The sequence below is a fragment of the Bufo gargarizans genome, chromosome 1, assembly GCF_014858855.1.
Source record: "Bufo gargarizans isolate SCDJY-AF-19 chromosome 1, ASM1485885v1, whole genome shotgun sequence".
Lineage (NCBI taxonomy): Eukaryota > Metazoa > Chordata > Amphibia > Anura > Bufonidae > Bufo > Bufo gargarizans.
The window spans coordinates 592,324,499-592,346,160 of NC_058080.1; the positions used below are offsets into that span (position 1 = coordinate 592,324,499).

Below are 21,662 nucleotides of genomic sequence, written 5' to 3' on the forward strand. Positions count from 1 at the left end.
GCGCGATTTTTCTCACGCGAGTGCAAAACGCATGACAATGTTTTGCACTCGCGCGGAAAAATCGCGGGTGTTTCCGCAACGCACCCGCACATTTTTCCGCAACGCCCGTGTGAAACCAGCCTAAGAGCCATAGTTTTTTCAGTTTTTGGGCGATTATCTTGAGTAGGGTCTCATTTTTTGCGGGATGAGATGACGGTTTGATTGGTACTATTTTGGCGTACGTGCGACTTTTTTGATCACTTTTATTACCTTTTTTGGGAAGTAAGGTGGGCAAAATTTGAATTTTCTCATAGTTTTTATTTTTTTATTTTTATGGCGTTCATCGTGCGGGGAAAGTAACATGACCGTTTTATAGATCAGGTCGTTACGGACGCGGGGTTACCTAATATGTGTAGTGTATTTTTTATTTTATTTTTTATTCAGTGATAATAACCGCAAATAGCGGTCCACAATGCGGTCCACAATGCACGGGCACCAGCCATGTGCACTCTGTGATGCGGATGCGCACCCATTGACTCGAATAGGTCCGAGATCCGCAAGATAAGACAAAAGATAAGACATATCCTATCTGCCTTAATCTGTGCTGTATTAATGTCTATTAGAAATACAATTATAAAATAAAATCAGATACACTGCAATAAAATTCCATGCCATAATCCTGGAGAATAATCTGGGGGATTTTATGAGATTTCAGACATTGATTAGATATTCCAGTTGTTGTCCTGCTCCGGGAATATACTTTCTGGTCTATTTCCACTTCACCAAAGCATGTGGTTCAAAAAGTGAATTTTTGTGGAGACGTTCCCATTTTCTTTGAATACAGGTTGAATTGACAGCATGTGGTATATTTATTCACATCTCAGATTTTTTTCATGAATTCTAAAAACTGTAATCATATTGTTTGTTTGAGATAAGGAATGTGCGGTAGGAACTCTTTGGTCTTCTTTATTAGTCCTATAGGAGAGCAGACCTTTCTCACAGAATAGCTTAGTATCTTCAGTATCCTAGTGCCAGCTGTTTTTCAGTAGTCCTGGACTAGTCATAAAAGTAATTGGGGCTAAACAAGCTGGTGAACGTCAACTAGTCCCATAGAATTCCTGGACATACCACCAGTTCTAAGAATTCAGTCCAGACCTTTAACTTATCATTACAGCATTACCCAATATTAGTTACGTCAGTGCAAAACTGTGATTTATAAATTACCTCTGTTTTTCAAAATGTCCTCCTATCAAAAAAGATATCTGAAGAAACATATTCTTAAATACATATTCGGTCACTGTAATATTATAGGGTCCTCCACTTAAAGGGGTAGTTCCTTTGAAGGCATCTCGCTAGGACATGCCATCGATGTCAGATAGGTGCAGGTCCCACCTGTAGGACCCAATTATTTTTCCAGAATGGGTCTTCCAAAGTGAAAGAGAGCTCAACACACATGCTCAGCCACCCTCCATGCATTGCTATGTGAGTTCAGAAAATAGCCGAATACTGGCTTGGCTATTTCTGGCAGACCCATTGCGATGAAAGGAGAGGTGGCGGCGATATGCCACCAATGTCTAAGATGGAATACCCCTTTAATGCCTGTGACAGATGCATGCGTTCAGATGCATGCGACAGAGACATAGCATGGGTTCCTGCATAACATTGGATACAATAGTTGTAGTTTACTTCTATCTTTTTTGCGGGGCCACGGAGCAGAAGTGCGGATGTCATCCGCATCTTTTGCAGCACCATTGAAGTGAATGGGTCCGCATCCGTTGCGCAAAATTCATAAACTTCTAGAGGGAATGGTCATGGTGGAAGAATGGCACAACATAAGAGCCTTAAAGGCGTTGTCTGGGTTCAGAGCTGAACCCGGACATACCCATAATCTCACCAAGGCAGCCCCCCCTTTCATGAGTATTAGAGCAGTTCATGCTCCGATGCTCTACCTTGCCCTGCGCAGGATCGCGCAGGGCAAGGGCTTTTTTATTTACTATAACACACTGGAGGGCGAAAGCTTCCGCCCAGCAGTGTGTTCGTGAGGTCAGCGGCTCTGATGGGCGGGCTTTAGCGCTGCCCTGGACAGTTTACAGGCTAGGGCAGCGCTAAAGCCCGCCTATCAGTTCTGGTGACGTCACCCGGCTCACTGCTGGGTGGAAGCCTCCGCCTGGCAGCCCGAAGGAGAGCCTGGTACGTCACCAGAACTCCACAAAATGCCTTTGCCCTGCGCGATTTAGAGCATGGCAAAGGAGAGCATCGGAGCATGAACTGCTCCTATGCTCTTGTCAGGGGGCTGCCTGTTTGAAAATATTGGTATGTCCGAGTTCAGCTCTGAACGTGGACAACCCCTTTAAGAATAGATGCTCCAGAATCGGTATTACATGGGGAATGCAAGTAGTTGCTAAAACAGACATGTCAGGAGAGGTGATAGGTAAAATGAATAGATCTGCTGAGGGATACATCAGGAGCTTCAAAGTATCACCCCAGCAGGAAACGGAGCCCTAAAATGTGATGTCATCTAAGATATGTTCTTAATGGAAGCATATAATTGAAGATGAATTTTTATTAAATACCCTTGACCATGATTGTAACCCTTGACCTCTGATGTATGATTTATTGTAAAGGTTACGTAATAATTTAGAAGGAATCTATGGAGAGGGGTCACATTGTATTCCTAACCAAATAGATAAGTTTTTTCTTTTCTTTATTCCCTGTTTTAGGCATGCCGCGATTTCTTGGAATTAGCAGAATCCCATAGTCGTAAATGGCATCGTGCTTTGCAGTATGAGCGTGAGCAGCGAGTTCGTTTGGAAGAGACTATCGAGCAACTAGCAAAACAGCATAATAGCCTTGAAAGAGCCTGCCGAGGAGCACCTGGCCTGTCTTCTAACCCTACAGGAAATCCCAGTTCTGTAAAAGGTACTTTTTTATATCACAGCTGTTGTATGGACATAGCTGCTCAGCAAGAGCAAACCAGTGAAGAAACTGGAGCACTGAAAGGAATATTAAAAACACAAAATTTACCTAGAATTTAAATTTTATATTCAAAATCTTCCTCTCCTTTGACTGTACTGTCACATATAGCAAAGTGATGTGAGGGGAGGGGGGGGGGAATTGTCTGTAAGGCAACAGCAGCCCTTCCCTGCTACTCTGTTGGCAGTCTCAAATCAGGGACCATAAGCTCCACCCTCTCAGTAGTCTGCCAGCTGAAAATGAAAACCGTAAGGGCAATGACTGCGTTCCTTGCAAGATTAATCCTGTCAAAAATTTTCTTCTGATTACATCTCAGTCGTTCAGCATTTCTTTAAAGCAACCTAAAACGTGTTAGGTGTGTTTTTGCTAAAGTCATTTGACCAATTAGAATATGCAAGATCATTTTGATCACATCTATTGCGGAGCAGGTTCCCTTAAAAAACATAATCGGGACCTCTCCTGGAGTTGGCACATGCAACTACATTTAACATTTATGGGATAGGAGGTCTCGGAGCATGCTTGCCGTTCTCTCCTCCTATCTGTTCTAGGAAGGATGATTGGTAGGAACATTGCAAAGTCTGAGAAAAGTGAGACCCCGGTTACATGTCTCTAACTTGAGGTGAAGTTCCTCCTCACCATGGGCCAGAAACCAGGAGCAAGCCCACAACTCACTGAATTTTGTACTGGAAGCAGTTTTCGAAACCAGTGAATTGTCAAAGACTTGTGTTTGAAAGCATTTCCTCTGAAACGTGGCATTAGTCATAGACACGTAGTAAGATATTTTGTGTTTGTATCAGGACAGGAGATAATCCACCCTTTCTCATTGAGCATATTTTCTCATTAATTTGAATCACCATTCCCGTAATATAAGATTATGGCATACATAGGATTGGTGGGGATTCAATCTCTAGCGACCCTGCTGATCCCAAAAATCAAGGCAGGTCCCTTTGGCTCTTGTCCTGTCCTCCTAGCTACCCACTGTGTATAGAACTGCCACATAGCCCAGTTCAGCTGAATGTGCTGTAGTTGGCTGCACAATGGGGGCCGGGTATTCCTGGGGATGGAAACACCAGCTAAGCTCTGTAGCCCCTTTTTCTTAGGATTGAAGGGGTTCTAGTAGTGCGAGCCCCAATTTTTTTATTATTTATCATTATATATTTTTATAAATAAATGGGCACATACTCTTATTCTGCCTTTATGTTCGGTACCTGCCAGAAGCGGTCACAGCTATGTGATAATGCCATGAAAAAGCATATGAGTGGCGCATGGCTGTGAGCCATTTGAGTAGCTGTTTATGTTCTGTCCTCAGCTAATTAGAACTCTATATACTCTGTGGTAATTTAGCTTAATTATTCTACAGAGGACATATGGTAATTATGTCAGATTTTTTTTATTTTTATAATTTTTAGGTTTTAGTAATGAAAATATAGTTGTTAGGATTTGCTGCTTACAGCCAGGAGAAGACTGATCATTAGGCTAGTGGTGAAGGTCAGTGGGTCACCCTTTAAAGCACCCTTTGCAAAAACAAAAATAAAATGCCAGTAATTAGTGCTTCTTAACCCCTTGAGGACATGGCAATGTTCAGTTTTAGTGTTTTTGACTCCTTACCTTCCCGGAGTCATAACTTTTTTATTTTTCTGTTCACATAGCCATATAAGGGCCTGTTTTTTATGGGACAATTTGTACTTTCTAATGGCACAATTCAATGAGTGCAATTGTAAAAAAAAAAAAAAAAAGAAACGCAATTCCGCCATGGTTTTATGTGTTTTGATTCTACAGCATTCTCTATGCAATACCTTCACCCTCCTGATAAGTGTTATTATGGCAATACCACATTTATATTGTTTTTTCTTGTGTTTAAAAAAAAAAAAAAGATTTCTTAGTGAGACGATATGTAGTTAATATTAATACAATTTTGAAGTGTGTATGACTTTTTGATCACTTTTTCTAAAAAAAAAAATTGTGGAGGTGAAGTGACATTATTTTTTAAAACCTTTTTTTTTTTTTTTTTTTTTTTTACTTTAAGTCACCCTAGGTGACTATAGCATGCAATCATTAGATTTCATCTTGTATTCTGCAATGCATATCTATGCATTATAGAATACGGAATTCACTATTTTCCAATGCAGTGCTGCCACCTGCAGGACTGCATTGGAAAATACTAGTAATAGGCCTGTAGTTGGTAAGTATGGATCACCTTCCCCTATCTCAGCCAGAGGAAGGTGGCCTGGGCTGGGAAGCACGTGGCTCCTAGTTTTAGCTCTCGCAGATGCCGTGGTCGAATTTAACCATCGCATCTGAGGGGTTAAATGTCCGCAATCGGCCTCATCGCCAATCGCAGACATTAGCCCTCGGCATCTGCTGTGTATAAACCCAGCGGTTATGACAACTTCTGCACTCACAAATGGCCACCATCTTTAAAGACTTCTGCTATACATGTACGGTGGGAGTCAAGAAAGGGTTAGAGATGGATTTTCCAGTTTGCATCAACAACCTTTAAAATAATAATTTATGAAGGCAGCTGTAATTTTGTAATGTACCGTTATTTCTTTTACCTTTATTGCTCCTATCTTCCTTTTTGGGCTGTGGTCACATGACCATGTCCATGCAGCTTCTTACTTCCATGTCCATGGGCTTTCCAAAGCAGCAACAGGGGGAGTGATAGAGGAGTGTCTATGTAACTAGCTGGTGGGAGGAGCTATAAACTAGCGGGGTGTTGCTAGGGGCGGTGCCGGGGGTGTGGCAGAGAAAGGAGAAGTGCATCATGGGTTTGATTGGATATAGGAATAGGAAGTGCTACATACAGGATGGAAAGAAACCAGAGTGGTTCATTTATATGGTGAATACGGGTCAGGAAAGTCTAAATTGAAAGAGCATGGAGAAGATGTACCTGAGCATATCTGTTAACAAACATAGTAATCTTGTAAAACCCCTTTAAGGAGCACTTGTCAGTATGATCAACCCTATAAAACCAGACATACTGTGTTCCCGGAGAAAAAAAGACTTTTAATTTATATGCAATTAGGGTTTCAGTGTGTCAAGGGGTGGCCTAGCCCCATGTTGCATCTCTGCTCCTCAGCTTTCCAATTCTGGCCACTTCGCTCAGTACACTGATGCCCTAATTTGCAGAAAGAATAACAGAATTTTTATTTTTGCAACGCTCCAACTGATTTTAAATGGCAGTGTCAACCCTACCAGGTACTATGTCTGGTTTAACAGGATTGATCCTGCTGACAGTTGGTTTTTGAATGCATTTATTTGCCTAAAACAAGTGCATCATTGCTCTAGTGTTGTGAAGAGGCCCATGACCTTGGGACCTGACAATACTTCCTGCTATAACACCAGCAGATCACTATACATGTGGAATAACAAGCAATCAGAAGGAATGAACTGCAGGGTCAGGCTAGGAAGGGTTTCTATCACTGAAAGAATAGTACTTAAAACGTATAGGGTCATTTATCAAACTGTCATAATGTAGAACTGGCTTAGTTGCCCATAGCAACCAATCAGATTCCACCTTTCATTTTTGATAGCTCCTTTGGAAAATTTGTGGTGGCATCTGATTGGTTGCTATGGGCAACTAAGCCAGTTCTACTTTATGACAGTTTGATAAATGACCCCATTAACTTTTAATGAATACGTATGTAAAATTAGCAGAGATGAAACCAAGCAAGGTCTAAGCACACTAGATGCAATCCGAGCAATGAAATTAAATGGTGTCAGTAGGGTAAACAATATTCATGAAAACATATAAGATAAACCATGTGGGCATACCTCTCAACTGTCCAGATCTGGCAGGACAGTCCCAGATTTCAGTATCTGTCCCGTGGTCCCGGAACGGTGCGGTATGTCCCACTCTCAGGCAGCTGTCTCTGCTCCCATGGGACGCAGAGACCGTTGCCTGTAATGATGAAGCAGAGAACCGTCAGCGCTCCACACTGCTGGTCTGTGCAAGGGGCGGGGCCGGCTGGAAGTCAGCTGTGTTCCTCCTCCTACACAGACCAGCATCTCCGTGTATCCTGCTGCTTCTGGGGAGGAACCAGGTGAGTATGTAGAGTTTTTTTTTATTATTATTCCTGTGAAGGGGAATATACCTGGACATAATACTGTGAGGGGTCACATAACTGGGCATATTACTATGAGGGGGCACATATCATGGCAAAACTACTGAAAGGGGGCACATCTGAGGGTAAAACTACTGTGAATGGGCATATTGCTGTGAGGGGGCATATATCTTTGCATAACTACAGTGAAGGGGCACATATAAGGGCATAACTACTGTCAGGCAGCACATATCTGGACATAACTACTGTGAAGGGGCACATATCTGGACATAACTACTGTGAGGGGGCACATATCTGGGCATAACTACTGTGGGGGTGCACATATCTGGGCATCCTTAATATGAGGGGGGAACATATCTGGGAATAACTGCTGTGAAGGAGGCACATATCTGGACATAGCTTCTGTGAGGGGCCACATATCTGTGAGGGGCATAATCTGTGAATGGAACAGAATGTGAGCATAACTACTGTGTGGTGGCATAACGGGGGAATAATTACTATGTTGGGGTTTTAGGGGAATGGGTGGGATTAGGTGTATAGTTATCTTTTGGGCGGAGTTAGAGTTGTGGCCTTGTGCGGAAAAAATGTGCACACCGCACATAGTTTCCTTCTGTTCAAAAGTTTGGAGGTATGTATGTGGGTGAGGAGGAGGGGACCCTAAATATGGCTGATAGACACATCTGACCCTACACTGACCCCTAGCAGTCCTAAAAGGTTGAACTGTATTTCGCTGCTGGAACCCATCCATGCTTGCACCCTATTATTGCGTACACTGTCCCGAAGCGTTTCTCTCCAAGTGCGGATTCAAAAACCCCAAGCAGGATGCAAAATTAAACAAGCCAGGGGAGTAGATGAGGAGCAAACAATAGTCCAGACCCATGATAGGACCACTTACTTCCCCAGCGTGCTAGAGGGTAACAGTTACCCTCTGCATAGGAGCTGGATATGCAGAACAGTAGGATATTTTTAATCAATACCATTTGCAAATGTGCTTATTTTTCTTTATTATTTTAGATCTACTGGAGCAAAACAAGAACAAAAATGAGTTGAAAAAATGTATATAGGCGAGTGATGTCTACCGTTAATGGTGAATTTCATGGAGCAGACATTTTAGCCTTTTCCACTCTCTCCCTGGTAACTGTTGAGGTTTACGCTGTAGAAGTCCAACAGACCTAAAACGCCTTACTATTTTTGCATGTAGACTATGTACACAAATAGCTGCTGATATTATTTTTACACCCAGAAACCAGAACTAAAACTGACCCTCTGCACTTCTGCATCCTGAATCCACTTTGTTAAGTTGCACTTGACTGGTACTCGTCATAGATTTTTGTGGATCTGCCTTTTTCAGTTTTAATTCTTCCTGGATTTTCTGTCGGCACCGGTGGTATTTTTTATTAGTGATGCTGAGTTTTTGACTTTGACAGCTGAGAATGGGTGAGTAATTTGATTCTTAGGCGATACATATATTCATATATCTGTTGTAATCCAAAAAATGTGTCAATTTACTGTGTGTCTCTATAAACCCTGTAAATCCATGCTGAATTCATTGGCAGCCTGGTGAAGTAGGACTAAAATAGAATATACTTTTTGTAATTAAGGGGCAGTAAGCCACGTACAAGTACACACTGAATACATTATCTATATTGTGTAAGTAGATAAACACTGATAAGAGAACAGTTGCGACCTTATAGGCTTTTTATGTCAGAATATGGTTTGCAATGAAAGCCATTGAGACCTGTAAACAATTCAGGAGAAGGTTTGTATTTTTGTGGGCAAAAATTCGGTAAAACTATAAATTACACATTTATATCTCTGCTTTTTCTGTACTTCAGTTTTACATGGGAGTAGTTATCAGTGCAGTGACTGGAGGACGCACCTTTTCTTCTCTCAGGGCACACCCTGGTATTGAGGCTCCTACCTGGTGGTAGCTGGGGTGTCCTTGATGTTGAACAGTTGTCTGAGTGCAAGGCAGGAGGGCAGATGTCGTGGCCAGCGGATGGATGGTGGATTCAATAACAAGGCCCATTTGTAGTAGTAAATAAAATCTTTCTTTTCTGAACCAATGATAGGAGTAGTAGTAGTACAAACCATGCAAAAGGCATGGTTTTAAAGTATATCACTGCGTAGTCTTTCTCTCAAATGCACAGTATAGGCAGCAACAATGATGGAGGTAGTAGTACTCCCTGACTCTCTCTAAAGGGCACTTTGTAGTCTCACCAAAATAACCACATGCATTAAATTAGGTTCTTATTAACTCTTTCTGCAATTTCCAGACTGATGGGTGCAGATCTTGATGGCTAGTCTGTCTCAAAGTGCGGTAGATGCCGGAGGCAATAGTGCTTTTCACAGCAATAAAGTCTTTTTGTCACAAGGGTGTCAAGAACCACGCCTGACTCCGTTATACCCGGGGTCAGGAAGTCGCAGCGGTTGGCTGCGCGCTCTATGTAAGATAGGGCTGTTTCCTTATGGTAGCTTTCTGGGTTTGCTTTGCAACCCTTTTTTGCTCACTCAGGAATCCGTAGCTCCTTCTCCTCAGCTGTTCCTTGTCCAGCACTCCCAACCTCCTTATATTCCCCTCTCACACTTCTCTGGTTGCCAGATATAGAGCTTCCTGCCTGGACTTCTATACTGACCCACTGGAGCTGTGTTGCTGCGTTCTCTGGTTGTTGGTCCAGAACGTTTCCCTCCGGATCCCTGTTGGGCCTTTGTGGTCTGCTGTGGTCGCCCACCTGGGTTTATGTGTTTGTTTGTATTGTCTGTCCTCTCCCTGGTGTTTTCCTCTTAGTGTCAGTGGTGCGGACTAGCGATCCCACCGGCCCGTTCACTATCTAGGGCTCATTTTAGGGAAAGCCAGGGTTTAGGCACGTGATCGCCGCACGGGTGAGGAACCCGTCTAGGGCAGTCAGGTGCCAGCCGCAAGGTGAGTCAGGGTTCACCACCTTTCCCTCTCCCTTGGGCAGGGCTTTCCCTTTCCCCTCCCTGTGCGTGACGCCGGTCATTACACTTTTATGCCATAAACGAGCGAATACTTTTATCTTGCACAGCCTGGATGGTTCTGGAACTTCTGATAAGTATGGTCTTTTTCCTTAAGGTGTACTCTGGTAGTGGTTGCTCCTTTGGCAGCTGTAGTCTCAGAGACACAGGTTCTCTGCACATGGACCTGGTCTGCAGGAACTCTCTCAAACATGTCCTTCCTGTAGCTCTACTCAGACTAGACTCCCTAACCAGGGGGCAGGCTAAGACCATCACCCTGGTAACCCGAAAAAGTCTTCCTATGTTAACCATCTGTTGCCCATACATTGCTGTTAGGATCACACAGTGCATAAATCACAAAATATAACTTGGCAACATTAAATACTTTTGGCAATAATTAGCCCGTTGCATCTCTGCAGCCACGTTGCAAAAGAAACGACATGTCTTATACACCATGATGCGGCATGCACAAGAGCAGTATACGTGTTTTGTGGATCCACGGTTTGTGTACCGCAAAACACTTATGGGCGTGTGAATGCCCATTACATGAATGAATAACCTTCCAGCAGAAGATAAATAAATGTACTGTATGATCAGTCGGGTGGGGGAGGTGAAGCTTCCGATACTACCAGTGTTCCATAACTGTGTCTGTACTTGCTTTTTTCAGGGAGTGTACAAGCTGTAAAAGGGGAGGCCAGTGATGAAGATGAGGAGACAGAGTATTTTGATGCCATGGAGGACGCACCAGCCTTTATCACAGTAACAACTGACCCCAAACAGCACAGGTATGCGCAATGCGTTTTGCAATGCAGCACACTATTTATGTGACCATGGCCACATTGGACAGAACATGGACATAGCGGTCATGACGCATGCACAATTCCTGGCTGATCTTTACTGCTCTGATGTAAAGTGGGAGTTCAGCAAAGGTGAAGAAGACAGATGTCTAATCTGATTCTTCTCACACGTCACAGGGCACTGCCTGTAACTGTTCCACAGGTTTCATTGTTTTGCTTTTTTTTTTTTTATAATATTCCCCAGAGAGATATTTCTTGTATAGGATAAAATATCCAGCCAGGGAATTAGTAGACAACAACTGCCTTCGTGTCCTGATGGCTTTCCATCAGAATGCCTGGAGAAGACTGACATTGACATGCCACAGTCCCAGAATTCCTCACGTCTATGTATAAACCAGGGATGGGCAGTCTTCACAACTCCATATCAAGGCCGTTGGAGTCTTAAAAAAGTTCTTATCCCACGTGTAATCTGGCATTAGGGAAACAATTTATGAATAGATGACATTTAATGTTTCAGTCTGACAAAAACATATTTTAGATTTTATTTTTATTATTTTGTCCCTTTTCCTCTTTTGTTTTGTACTAAGTATGTAGTTTACTATGTACTTACTATGCTGCTATTTTGTCTTATCTGCTGTTATCGTGATTCTAATATTAAGAGCTGACTGTATAGTAGAGGTTATAGTATAGCTGGCCATACACCTGTACACTGTCTGGAACATGTCTGTTTAATGGGGGGTGGGGAATAAGCTGATACTAGATGCTACTGGCGGTGGCCTCTCCAACAGGAATAAAGGATCGGGTATGTTAAAACCCATAACGGATTCTTCTTTCCCCTATTGGCTATTATGACACAATACATATAAGATTGATGATAATATTAATTATTAAATTAGTGGGTTTCACTGACCAGTCTATCATGTATGGCAAGTTTAAAGGGGTTTGCCAAGATATTTCAACTGATGACCTAGGTCATCAGTATCTGATTGGTAGGAGTCTGACCCACTGGACCCCCACCGTTCAGCCGTAGCAATAGCGCTATAGACTTCTCTTAACTCGTCAAGCACAGCGTCGTACATTGCATAGCAGCTGTGCTTAGTATCGCGGCTCAGCCCCATTCACTTCAAAGCGGCTTCTAGGCCATGTGACCTATGAACTTGACTTCACATGGCCTAGGCTAAGCTTCAAGCGCTGGTGCCCTCTCAAACAGGTGATCGCCGAGTGTCGAACTCTCCTGATCAGATACTGATGACCTATCCAGAGGATAGATGTCAATGGAGAGAGTTACCTGAGTTCTCCTCTTAATTCATGACAGTACAAGACTGGGCCCTGTTAGGCTACATGCACACGACATGTGATAGACGCTTTTTTAACGGACGCCACATGTCAATTTTAAGAACAATGGTAGTCTATGGGATTATTCACACGGCAGTTTTTTGGACGGCCAGTGAATAATGGACGTCATAAATCTCGTCCGTTTTCACTGACCGACAGCCCCCATATAATAGGACTATTTTTAGCGTCCGTTACTCAGAAAGGCTTCAGTGAAAAACCGTCCATTAAAAGCTGACAGTGAATCCTGTATACAGCTGACAGGTTCTCTTTAATCATGTGCATGGAACCGAGCACCAGACCGTGGCTGTGTGCTGTAAATTTGGAACTGTAAGCTCATTTTTCCAGAATAGACTTGACATTTAAGATAAAACACAGACATGTATACAAGTACACACCTTATCCAAGTATAAAAAGCATAATGAGGAAGATTTACTAACCCTATCTAATATTCAGACAGCGTCAAATTAAACTAGACAGTTTTAAGATCCCTGACTTTACATCACCTATTGGTTGGATTAATTTGCGCCCAAATTTGCAACAAAACTTTGGCGTATCTTAAGCCTTCCTCTTTCCACCTAAATCATGACCTTTCCTGATAAGCCATGCCCCTTGTTTATTGCCTAAAAAGCATAATAAATGCTGGAAATTAAGCCCGAATCTCCTTGCGTTTAGGTTAGTAAATCTCCCCCATTGTGTCTAGAATTTAATATTTTGGGTCATCAAATAGGTCATAATTAAAATGAAGTAGCGCTCCTTTTTCCCTGCAGTTTTTTGTTATAGTAATGTATTTGTATATGTTATATGTAATGTATATGTATTGGCAGGCGTTCCGGTAGCAATCTCAGCAGTGCAAGTGGCGGTCACCCCGATGATTGGCATCTAGAAGACAACGTAAGTACAGTATATTACTTACCACTATAATGACAATTCAAGGCAGAAACTAAGGATACAACCACTTGGTCAGGTTTCCTGATAAAGTTTTGGAAGCCAAAACCAGGATTGAATTAAAAAAGAGAAGTCATATCCTTTTTCTTTTATATACTTTCTCTCCTTTTCTGACCCACTCCTGACTTTGGCTCTAAAACTGCATGCAGAAACCTGACCATGTGGCCATAACCTAACCCATCCCTAGAGAACTGAGTGTAGGAAACTAGCACAGGTGTACTCCACCCAAGAAGGGGCCAGATAGCACCCATATGCAGATCTTGCTGAAATTTGCAGGAGCTATCCACAAAACTATTACTTTAATCCATTTTCAGTGATTGAACATTGAGGTGGCCATAAACAGAAGTTATAGCTTTCCATCTCATTGGTTTGAAGAGTCATGTACGTCACTGTCTGTGGCATAGGGCACCAGACATGACCGATGCTGCTTTTTTCTAGAGGAATAGAAGTCAAATAAAATAATCAACCATTAACAGTCGCCTAGAATGTATGACTGAGGGGTCAGGCATCTCCAATACACATTATTTTAGAGGGATTTCCTCCTGAGAATGTAATTATCCCCCCAAATCAATGTCTAGCACCATCCTAAATTAATTGACACCATTCTTGAACCTTGTTAATTATAAGAATAATTACTGTATATTGCATTACAGGGAACTGTAGCACTAAAGGGCAATGTCTGTCTTTTACATGTGTTTTCTAGGTATTCTATAGCTCACATGAAAGCAGCTACTATGACTCTAAACGCAAAGATCTCTTACCTAGAAAAAGGAGGAGGACCCGAATTCCAGACAAACCAAACTACAGCCTTAATCTCTGGAGTATAATGAAAAACTGCATAGGAAAAGAGCTATCCAAGATCCCCATGCCTGTAAGTGAAATACCAAGTCTACTTATATACAGTATGTATAATAAGTAGTAATATTTCAAAAAGTGAATGAACAAAAGAGAAATCTAAATTAGATCAATATTTGGTGTGACCAACCTTTGCCTTCAAAACAGCACCAATTCTTCTACTTGCAGTTTTTGAAGGAATTTGGCACAGAGGTTGTTCCAAACATCTTGGAGAATTAACCACAGGTCTTCTGTGGATGTAGACTTGCTCAAATCCTTCTTTCTCATCTAATCCCAGACAGACTCCAGGATGTTGAGATGAGAGCTCTGTGGGGGACATATCATCTGGACATATCAGGACTCCATGTTCTTCTTTACTCGAAAGATAGTTCTTAATGACATTGGCTGTATGTTTAGGGTCCATTCACACGTCCGTAAGTGTTTTGCGGATCCGCAAAACACGGACACTGGCAATGTGCATTCAGCAATTGGACCGCACATCGCCGGCACTATAATAGAAAATGCCGGCGATGTGTGGCGGAAACGGAAGCACGGATGCGGAAGTGCGGATCCGCAAATGCGGATGCGCACAACACATTCCGGCCCCATTGAAAATGAATGGGTCTGCACCCGTTCCGCAAAAAAAACATTTGTGCGGACGTGTGAATGGACCCTTAGGGTTGTTTTCCTGCTGCAGAATTTAAATTTAAACTATTAACACTTCTATTTTTGAAAGCATTCTTACGTTGCAGCATTTTTTCCACACCTGCCTAAATCTTTTGCACAGTACTGTAAATGTATGACATATATCTTTATTCCAGCTTGTATAATTTTTTTTTTATCTATATAGATTCAGTAAAACTTTACTACTGGAATTGTACTATTATTCATTGATTCATATTCAGATCCCCCTCTAAGGCTACTTTCACATCTGCGCTCTCCCTTTCCACTATTGAGATCTGTCATAGGATCTCAATAGCGGGGGAAAACACTTCAGTTTTGTCCCCATTCATTGTCGATGGGGACAAAACTGAACTTAACGAAACAGAATGGACCAAATCCAGATCAATAACGGATCCGCAAAAAACGCTAGTGTGAAAGTAGCCTAAAATGGTTCAAAACGTCTGGGTGGTCATAATCTTATACTGGGCATCCTATAAAAATCCTCTTGGAACATACTGTATAACTACTGGGCATATTGGAAAATGCAGATAGAAGACCATCATTATCCCTGGTGAAGCTGGGTGCAAAATCATCTGCACTTTCAAACACCATTAGGGGCTGAATAAATCATCCAGCCATCAAGGCTGTATTTAAACAAGTCTCTGTTTATTTTTTTATGTAAGGCAAATACTTATCATTAGGGCCAGTTCCGGTTATACACCCACACACTTATCACGAAACATCTAGACATATATAAAAAATGCTTATGAAACAGAAGATGTAAATGTCAGTTAGGCCTCATGCACACGACCGTCGTTTCCTTCCGTGTCCGTTTTGACTTTCAATGGGTCCGTTGAAAACTCGGCTAATGCACCATTTGTCATCCGCGTCCGTGATCCGTGGTTTCGGTCCGTCAAAAAAATATAACCTGTCCTATTTTTTTCACAGAAAACAGTTCGCAGACCCATTCAAGTCAATGGGTCCGTGAAAAAACCCGGAGGCACACAAGATTGTCATCCGCGTCCGTTTTTTTCATATCATTTGCATGGCAAACATAGAAACATAGAATGTGTCGGCAGATAAGAACTATTTGGCCCATCTAGTCTGCCCAATATACTAAATACTATGGATAGCCCCTGGCCCTATGTTATATGAAGGATGGCCTTATGCCTATCCCATGCATGCTTAAACTCCTCCACTGTATTTGCAGCTGCCACTTCTGCAGGAAGGCTATTCCATGCATCTACTCCTCTCTCAGTAAAGCAATACTTCCTGATATTACTTTTAAACCTTTGCCCCTCTAATTTAAAACTATGTCCTCTTGTAGCAGTTTTTCTTCTTTTAAATATTCTCTCCTCTTTTACTTTGTTGATTCCCTTTATGTATTTAAAAGTTTCTATCATATCCCCTCTGTCTCGTCTTTCTTCCAAGCTATACATGTTAAGGTCCTTTAATCTTTCCTGGTAAGTTTTATCCTGCAATCCATGTACCAGTTTAGTAGCTCTTCTCTGAACTCTCTCCAAAGTATCAATATCCTTCTGGAGATATGGTCTCCAGTACTGAGCACAATACTCCAAGTGAGGTCTCACCAGTGCTCTGTAGAGCGGCATGAGCACCTCCCTCTTTCTACTGCTTATACCTCTCCCTATACATCCAAGCATTCTGCTAGCATTTCCTGCTGCTCTATGACATTGTCTGCCTACCTTTAAGTCTTCTGAAATAATGATCCCTAAATCCCTTTCCTCAGATACTGAGGTTAGGACTGTATCACTGATTTTATATTCTGCTCTTGGTTTTTTTTTACGTCCCAGGTGCATTATCTTGCACTTATCAACATTAAATTTTAGTTGCCAGATTTTTTACCATTCCTCTAGTTTTCCTAAGTCCTTTTCCATTTGGTGTATCCCTCCAGGAACATCAACCCTGTTACAAATCTTTGTGTCATCAGCAAAAAGACACACCTTTTCATCGAGGCCTTCTGCAATTTCTCTGATAAAGATATTAAACAATATGGGTCCCAGAACAGATCCCTGAGGTACCCCACTGGTAACAAGACCATGGTCTGAATATACTCCATTGACTATAACCCTCGGTTGTCTGTCCCTCAGCTACTGCCTAATCCATTCAACAATATGGGAGTCCAGGCACAAAGACTGCACTTTATTGATAAGCCTTCTATGTGGGACAGTATCAAAAGCCTTACTAAAGTCTAGATAAGTGATGTCTACTGCACCTCCTCCATCTATTATTTTAGTCACCCAATCTAAAAAATCAATAAGATTAGTTTGACATGATCTCTCTGAAGTAAACCCATGCTGTTTTTCATCTTTCAATCCATGGGATTTTAGATGTTCCACAATCCTCTCCTTAAAGGGAGTCTGTCACCACATTTCAGCATATTAGACCGATCAAATAGGGTTATATGATCCACCCAGAACTTAAAAACGGTACCTTTGTTGTAGAAAACTGACTTTTCTTTTAGCCAAAAATGAACTTATAAGATTATGTTATGAGCCCTCTCAAGTGCCCAGGGCGGTCTCTCAATCCTCGGAGCCCCAGGCAGCACCTCCTAAACGGCTCATAACCCCGCCCTCCGTGCGCCTCTGCCCGCCCGTTTACTCCCATCCCCTGTCCTTTTCCACTGCGGCTGGACAGGAGCGGGCATCGCATTGCGCATGCGCCCGTTACGATTTGGACCGCACAGCCACAGTGGAAAAGGACAGGGGAGGGGAGTAAACGGGCAGGCAGAGGCACACGGAAGGCGGGGTTATGAGCCGTTTAGGAGGTGCTGCCTGGGGCTCCGAGGATTGAGAGACCGCCCTGGGCACTTGAGAGGGCTCATAACATAATCTTATAAGTTCATTTTCGGCTAAAAGAAAAGTCAGTTTTCTACAATAAAGGTACCGTTTTTAAGTTCTGGGTGGATCATATAACCCTATTTGATCGGTCTAATATGCTGAAATGTGGTGACAGACTCCCTTTAAGTATGGTTTCCATTAATTTCCCCACTATTGATGTCAGGCTTACTGGCCTATAGTTGCCCGATTCCTCCCTACTACCTTTCTTGTGAATGGGCACAACATTTGCTAATTTCCAATCTTCTGGGACGACTCCTGTTGCCAGTGATTGGTTAAATAAATCTGTTAATGGTTTTGCTAGTTCACCGCGGAGCTCTTTTAATAGCTTTGGGTGTATCCCATCAGGCCCCTGTGACTTATTTGTATTACTTTTAGACAGTTGACTTAGAACCTCTTCCTCTGTAAAGACACATGCATCAAAAGATTCATTAGTCTTCTTTCCTAACTGAGGTCCTTCTCCTTCATTTTCCTTCGTAAAGACTGAACAGAAGTATTCATTGAGGCAGTCAGCTAGTTCTTTATCTTCTTCTATATACCTTCCTTCTTTTGTTTTTAATTTGGTAATTCCTTGTTTTAGTTTCCTTTTTTTTCATTTATGTATCTGAAGAATGCCTTATTGCCTTTTTCCCTGATTGAGCTAATTTCTCTTCTGCCTGTTCTTTAGAAGCTCTTATAACTTGTTTGGCCTCTCTCTGCCTAATCTTATAAATTTGCCTGTCATCCTCGTTTTTTTTATTTTTATAATTCCTAAATGCTTTATTTTTGTTTTTAATGATTTTGGCCACTTCTGCTGAGTACCACAGTGGTCTCTTCCTTTTTTTGCTTTTACTGACAAGCCTAATGCAATTTTCTGTTGTCTTCAATAGTGCCTCTTTTAAGTAGTCCCATTTCTCTTGGACTCCAATGAAACTGTTCCAGTCTGATAGGGACTTAGATTTTTTATTTTTTTCCTTCATGTCTGGAGATCCTCCAAAAATAAAGGAAGACACACGGAAACAAAAACGGAAACTGATCACGGAACCCCATTTTGCGGAACGGAACACAACAATGGTCGTGTGCACGAGGCCTTAACCGCAGAGACATACATTTCAGAATACAGGACGTAGCTATATGTCACACCAAGCAGTTTCAATTTCTTGAGAATAGCAAAGGTGGGGGCTAAGTTACTCCTTCCAGCAAATTGCAGATATTGACATGCAAAAAGTCTCTGATCTATTAACTTCAAAAAAGGTCATACAATGTAAAATGGCCGCTGCAGACACAAAGATGCAGTCTCATCCCTCACAGTTAGTCAAAAGTTTCAGGACACCCTTTTATTTCAGAAACAAAAGGGAAAATCAAATATCTGAATACCCCAGCAAGTAATGGGTAAGGAGGCCTATCTCTTAGGCTATTTCCGGAACACGGCCTCCATCTTGAAAGCCACCATATTAAATCAAGGGTACATTTTTTCCAATGGGAAGGGGGTCATGTAGCATATCGGAGAAGACCTGAACTTTTTTGGAAATCAATTGCCGCAATCAGATTTACAATATCTCTTGTGAGTCAAAAGTTATCAACACAGAAAGTTGCAACAACAACCGGGAACGTTCCCTGTGAGGCACAGCTATTTGACGTGTTCATTGTGTTTTCCCTGGTGCTAAACACGGAACTTTGAACCTTGAAGTTTTGAACTTTCTTTAGTTTCTGAAATAAAATATTAATAATAAAACACCTCTCTAAAGCATATAACAAAACCAGGTGCAGCAGTGCTTTAGTGTAACCTAATTAGTGTAGCGTACTAGCTGTTATGCATTTCATGCTACCTGTACATTGTTTCTTTCCCATGCCAGCGCCTTATGTTGAATGAGAACCTCAATGCGCCTTGTTAAGGAGGCAGAGCTCTCGATAATGGCCGCAGTGTAGCGGCAACGTTGTAGCCGCTGTTGACACCATTATTTCCTCTTTTGTCTAGTGTTCCAGCTGTTCCCCTCGTCTTCTAGCTGTGTACGTGTATGTGCCCGGTGAATGGGTTTCTTCTCAGCAAAGGGCAATTATAGTAGATGTGCTATGTGGTTCTTCTTTTTACATGTGCTCCTGCCCTTGTCTTTCATTTTACTTTGAAGAACTGGCTTTTTCCTGTTGCTGTTCTTGTACGTTTCTTCTCTGATGTGCTCGGGAAGCTTTTATTTTTTTCAGTCGTTGCCTTGACCTATGGGTAGAATAAAACGCTGTAAAGTCAGCCATACTTGTACAGATTCTACATTCACAGCATTTAATGATGAAGTTCATAGTGGCACGTCCATAGAAATAATGTCATGTACCGTATTTTTCGCTTTATAAGACGCACCTGATGATAAGACACACCTAGGTTTTTGAGGAGGAAAATAAGAAAAAAAATATTTTGAACCAAAAGGTGTGCTTTTGGTGGGTTTTGAACTAATGGTGGTCTGTGGGTGACACTGTTATGGGGGATCTGTGGCTTATGCTTTGTTATGGGGGATCTGTGGATGACGCACTGTTATGGGGGGGATCTGTGGATGACTCACTGTTATGAGGGATCTGTGGATGATGCACTGTTATGGGGGATCTGTGGATGATGCACTGTTATGGGGAATCTGTGGATGACGCACTGTTATGGGGGGGATCTGTGGATGACTCACTGTTATGGGGGATCTGTGGATGATGCACTGTTATGGGGAATCTGTGGATGATGCACTGTTATGGGGGATGTGTGGATGATACACTGTTATGGGGGGATGTGTGGATGACACTGTTATGGTGGATGTGTGGATGACACTGTTATGGTGGATGTGTGGATGACACTGTTATGGGGGGATCTGTGGATGACACTGTTATGGGGGATGTGTGGATGACACTGTTATGGGCAGATCTGTGGATGACATACATATAGCATCTTATGCTGGTCCCCCTCATGGCCCTATGTATCACAGTATTACATTATTAATGTGTCCCCTCATATCCCTGTGTGAATAGTGACCCTATTAAACCGGGCCCCGCTCACAGCAGTCTTTATATTTTTATCCATATCGGCACAGGCAAAGGTAAGGCCATTTAACAGAGTCCCGCTTGCGTGTATACAAGATGAGCTCCATGAGCTCCATTACTCCAGTGCCCAGCTCATTACCATCATCATCCACATTAATAACCTTAACCCTGTTCTGGTGGTTATCTGGGAAAGTTTATTTATCTGGACAGCTACAGCAGCTACCCATTGCTTCTTTAGAAGACCATGGGATCAATAGACCTGGCCATTATTCTCCCTAGCCTCTGCTGCAGCATTAGGACGTCAGTCTCGTACCATGATGACAGCATGCCGTATGAGTTCTTAAGCAGCTTTCTAACAGCTCTCCATGGGGGACCCGGGAGGCTCTGCTCCCAGCCCGGACTCACTCCCCGGGCTCCAGGCGGCCGGCTGAACCGACGCTGCTGGCTGTGCGCAGTCTTTATATGTAGACTTTATTTATTTAATGCTCAAGCAGTTGCTCCCTTTTTGTTAAACTACGGTAATCGTCTGTAGTAGTACTCACTAGCTCACTCAAAGCAACGGTCAGGCCGGCAGCGTAACGTCACTCAGTCAGTCACGCCCCTGCTCTGCCAATTTCATTAATCAAGCGGGAGGAGCATGACCAAGTGAGTGACGTTACGCTGCCGGCCTGACCGCTGCTTTGAGTGAGCTAGTGAGTACTACTACAGACGATTACCGTAGTTTAACAAAGAGAGAGCAACTGCTTGAGCATTAAATAGACTTTACATATAAAGACTGCTGTGAGCGCAGCCTGGTGTAATGGAGTACAGTGACTGCACCGGGCCCTGCTGTGAGTGCAACAGCAGTTGCCGTCTCCAGCCTCTTCTCCCACCCCGCTTACTATAACTGATACATCGCAGGCCGCGTTGTGCAGCATAGCAGCTGGCGATGTATCAGCGCCAGCCATGTAAAAACTGCACCATTCGCTTCATAAGACGCACTGCAATTTCTCCCCCACTTTTGGGGGGGCAAAAAGTGCGTCTTATAAGGTGAAAAATACGGTAATTGTCAATTAATGTTTGTTTTTTGTTTTTTATCCAAGCAAGAGAGAGTATTGTGTAGAGATGCACCCTGTGGAAGTTTGATACCTACTGAATGTGTTAGGAAGAAGTAGGAGACAGATGGAAACAAGTATGACTGTAGGATCAGAATACACATGGTTTGATTGTAGTTGGTAACCATGGAGACACATAGGTCCGCATAGAAGCTG

General features: G+C 42.5%; 1 protein-coding gene across 4 annotated transcripts in view; it reads left to right on the plus strand.

The window, feature by feature from the left end:
- OSBP2 (oxysterol binding protein 2) overlaps positions 1–21,662 on the plus strand; it is a 273,565-nt gene that overhangs the window by 190,654 nt on the left and 61,249 nt on the right. For all 4 annotated transcript variants that reach the window (XM_044275848.1, XM_044275846.1, XM_044275845.1 and 1 more), the window contains 4 exons: positions 2,700–2,898; positions 10,660–10,777; positions 12,949–13,015; positions 13,773–13,940. In XM_044275848.1, coding sequence (XP_044131783.1) covers positions 2,700–2,898; positions 10,660–10,777; positions 12,949–13,015; positions 13,773–13,940 — 552 coding nt within the window. The remainder of the gene's footprint in view (positions 1–2,699; positions 2,899–10,659; positions 10,778–12,948; positions 13,016–13,772; positions 13,941–21,662) is intronic.